Consider the following 3525-nt stretch of genomic DNA (forward strand, 5'->3'; position numbering starts at 1 on the left):
TTGGTTTCAATACAAATCGTCCACATTTTTTGCAAATTACCCTCAAAAATACCAGAAATATACTGAAGGTTCGATGTTGGAAGACACACTGGCGTCTTGTACTCGTCGGCAAAGGTCAAAAGAGTACGAATAATACGAGATATTAGTAATTGATGAGCTTTATTGAGCTTCTCAACCATTGACAGTCCTCTCCAACAGCATTGCGTCTAGCCTTTGCTAATTTGTATTTTTTGCAGTGAAAGTGAAACACATGTTGGCTTAGTGGTGGGAGACAGCGACGCGGCAGAGGCCGGTCCTAATACACAACCATTCGGCTTGATCTCAAATCAGTTGCATGTTGGATGCTTGCAGCGAACTTCTCGGCTCAAACATATTGCTGGCCCGCTTTATTCTGTGCTGTGCTGTGCTGTGCTGTGCGAAAATGCGCTAATGTTTCATGTCTATTAATATTGTCTTCCCTTTCCTTTCTCTCTCTCACTGCCCACATCACACCACAAGTCATACACCATACAAAACTATGGGCCGGCCGGCAGAGACGAATGGCCTCATTGCTTTTTGCCGCTTTGCAACCATTTCTAAAGGTGTTCGTGCTCGCTGCGGCGTTGCCAAACTTCTGTGCAAAAAAATACCCAAAACAGAAACAAGAGTATCGAGAGAGAGATAGAGAGGCAGCCGTCGCACATGTTCGAAGCCAACTGACGCCGCTGGCACTGAAGTTTGGCAACAGTGCACACCATTCGTATGCGGTAGAAAATGACAATTGAAAATGACAGATAAAAGGATAACTATATTTATATACATAGAACCAGACAAAGTAAGCCAAGGAATATACAGATTGGAGTTACAGTTACAGCCGCTAGAACCAAAGACGCAAGCCCAGGCAGACAGAAGATATCGAAAAAATAGACCCGGTACACGGTGCATGACACCATTCGTTCTCATTCGCAGTCATGCGGCATCAGTCGCTGGCGAGCAACGAAACCGAAACCGTCGAAACAATGCTCAGTCCGGGGGCCAACAGCAGCAGCGGTATGATGAACAACTCTTGGACGGCAACGACGGGCATTCTGTCCGACGAAAAGGAGGTTATGGAGGAGTTCATCAGCTGCTATCGCCACTTCACTGCCCTGTGGGACAGCAGCAGCAGCGATTACCTATCCAAAACGAAGAAGGAGCCCGGCTACATGGAGCTGCTCAAGATACTGCGTAGCATCAATGGGGAGTGCACTGTGCACGATGTCAAGCGGAAGATCAATTCGCTGCGCTGCTGCTATCGCAGAGAGATCAAAAAGGTTCAATCCTCCAAAAACAACTATCGCCCGCGGCTCTGGTGGTTCAATCTAATGGATTTCCTGAAGCCCGTACTCAATCTTCGCTCGCCGCCGCACATGGACGATAGCCTCGACGAAACGATCATAAATGTGAGTATCGTTTTCCTTCGGGGAATGGGCTTTTGGGGTAGAGTTGCAGAAACATCGATGAAACATGCCAAAGGGGTGACTTTACATTTTCATTTTATATATTTAGTATTTCTTCATGATTCAAAAGACTAAAAAGTAAGTCAATTTTTATCTAACTACACGTTGTTTAGGAAGAAATACATCGAAACGATGTTAACGACGATGTTTCGTCAGCTCTAGATTGGGGCGGGGCTAAGGGCGGCGGTTCTCACACAAGTTTGATGGGAACAGCGCGGCTTCGTCGTACGGCAGTCGTACGACAACAAGAGGACGCTGACGACTACGACTACGACTACGACGACGACGACGCTGACGACGCCGACGACGACATCATGCAGCACAACAGCAGCCCCACGGCAACGGACGTGCAATGGCAACAGTTCTTCCGACTCTACCGTGGCATGCCCCAGCTCTGGATGACGAAGAGCAGGGGCTATCGGGACAGGCTGCTCAAAGCGCAGTCCTATCATATACTGCTCGAATGCTTGCGCGACATCGATCCCACGGCCAACATTCACACGCTCAAGCGGAAGATCAACAACTTGCGCACCTCGTACCGCCGTGAGCTGCGCAAAAAGTACTCCTCGGAAAATGAATATGTGCCCACCCTGTGGTATTACAAGGAGCTCGACTTTCTCTGCGAGGTGGAGACAGGCGAACTTCAGCTGGAGATGGAGCTCGTCGATGGCGATTTGCCGCGACACAAGTCATTAGATCCACAGCCAGAACTGGAACTAGCAGCAGCAGCCGAAGCAGCACCATCATCAGAGCCGGATGACATCATCGCCTTGTCCATGCAAGAAATGAATGCAGATTTAATCGAAGAGTTGGATAATGAAAACGATCATCCAGACGACATGGAGAAGGTGATGCTGGGTAGATCTGTAGTCGCGTTTTCCCGTGCGGAGGCAACTGTACCAAAAATTGACGCATTCTCTTCCCATTCCTATTTTGAAACTCGCTTGCAGGATGACGATATGTTTGCCGAGTCCTTCAACACTGAAACGGACGCCCTGGGCGACCCCGATCCGGATCCAGATCCGGAACCCGACGAAGAACCCGAAATGGAAGCCGCTGACCAGACGCCCATCATGCGGATATCATCGACCTTCAAAGCGGAGGAGCACAGCCATAGCCATAGCCGCGATTACCAGGCTCCGTCACCGCAATCGATGACATCGAATGCAAACGGATTGTACTCTGGTCACCCAAAGCATCGTAAGGGATTTGGCTCCGCTGGCGAGAGACACTCCCAGCCGGCCCAACGGATGTCGGCGCGGTCTGGGCGGCCCGCTCGACGGCGCAGCACCACGAGCCACGATGAGGAGTACTTCCATTTCGTGGACGGAGAGCCGAGCCCGAAGCAGCGACGCATGGATAGCAGCTACGATCATGCGGAGAGCGAGTGCGTGCTGATCGGTAAGAGAATGGCGGCCCACTTCCGGAACATGCGTCCAGACCAGAGACTCTTTGCCGAGCGTATCATCAGCGAGGTCCTCGTCTATGGCAGAATGAATCAACTCTCGCTGCGAGCACGATTTGTGCCCAATGATGGGGACGGTGCATTGCTGTGAGACACAGGTGGTGTCGGTGGCGGCCACTCGTGGGCGGTGGAGGAGTCAGTGCTGCCACTCAGTCGGCAAAAGAGATGACAAAGAGAGTGAACAGCCTACAAAAGTGGCGACAACAATAAGGCTTTGATAATTACTTGTAACATAAGTATAAACATAATAAATTATGCATTATCCAAATGGCATTATGCGGCCACTCAATTACATAACGGGACACATATACAAATATGAAATCCGCGCACACACCTTGACTCGTGCGTTTGCGACGTTTTTGTCGCCTGCCATTCTCTTCTGGCAGGGCAATAGAAAAAGGTTCAGAGCTAAACGGCACAGCAAAGTCGCAAAAGGGAGCGAGCGAGAGGGCTATACATAGACAGTAGCGACGGTGAAAGAGAACGTACAGGCAAAAGAACTGTATTACCAGAACCGGTTTTTATTCATTTTCAATTTGAGTGAGCAGTTCTGCATGCTGCGGATTCTCCTTTGGCTCTCTA

At 49.8% G+C, this 3525-nt stretch overlaps 1 protein-coding gene across 3 annotated transcripts; it reads left to right on the plus strand.

Moving 5' to 3' along the window:
• Positions 1-249: 249 nt before the first annotated feature.
• Positions 250-3216, plus strand: LOC117903116. Of its 3 annotated transcripts, XM_034814942.1 has the most exons (4): positions 250-1421; positions 1592-1742; positions 1779-2326; positions 2429-3216. In XM_034814942.1, the coding sequence occupies exons 1-4, from the start codon at positions 951-953 to the stop codon at positions 3032-3034; spliced, it is 1776 nt and encodes a 591-aa protein (XP_034670833.1). In that variant the 5' UTR covers positions 250-950; the 3' UTR covers positions 3035-3216. The 3 variants fall into 3 exon arrangements, with proteins under 3 accessions (XP_034670833.1, XP_034670832.1, XP_034670834.1); XM_034814941.1 differs by having other exon boundaries at positions 1592-2326; XM_034814943.1 differs by lacking the exons at positions 1592-1742; positions 1779-2326 and having other exon boundaries at positions 645-1421.
• Positions 3217-3525: the final 309 nt, after the last annotated feature.

The sequence above is a fragment of the Drosophila subobscura genome, chromosome A (genome assembly GCF_008121235.1).
Source record: "Drosophila subobscura isolate 14011-0131.10 chromosome A, UCBerk_Dsub_1.0, whole genome shotgun sequence".
Classification (NCBI taxonomy): Eukaryota; Metazoa; Arthropoda; class Insecta; order Diptera; family Drosophilidae; genus Drosophila; species Drosophila subobscura.

Excerpts from the sequence above, each read along its gene's own strand:
- LOC117903116 (XM_034814941.1), top strand. The coding sequence starts at position 951 with ATGCGGCATCAGTCGCTGGCGAGCAACGAAACCGAAACCGTCGAAACA. Across the intron at positions 1,422-1,591 it reads TCGACGAAACGATCATAAAT|GAAGAAATACATCGAAACGA; the intron begins GTGAGTATCGTT and ends CACGTTGTTTAG. Across the intron at positions 2,327-2,428 it reads ATCCAGACGACATGGAGAAG|GATGACGATATGTTTGCCGA; the intron begins GTGATGCTGGGT and ends ACTCGCTTGCAG.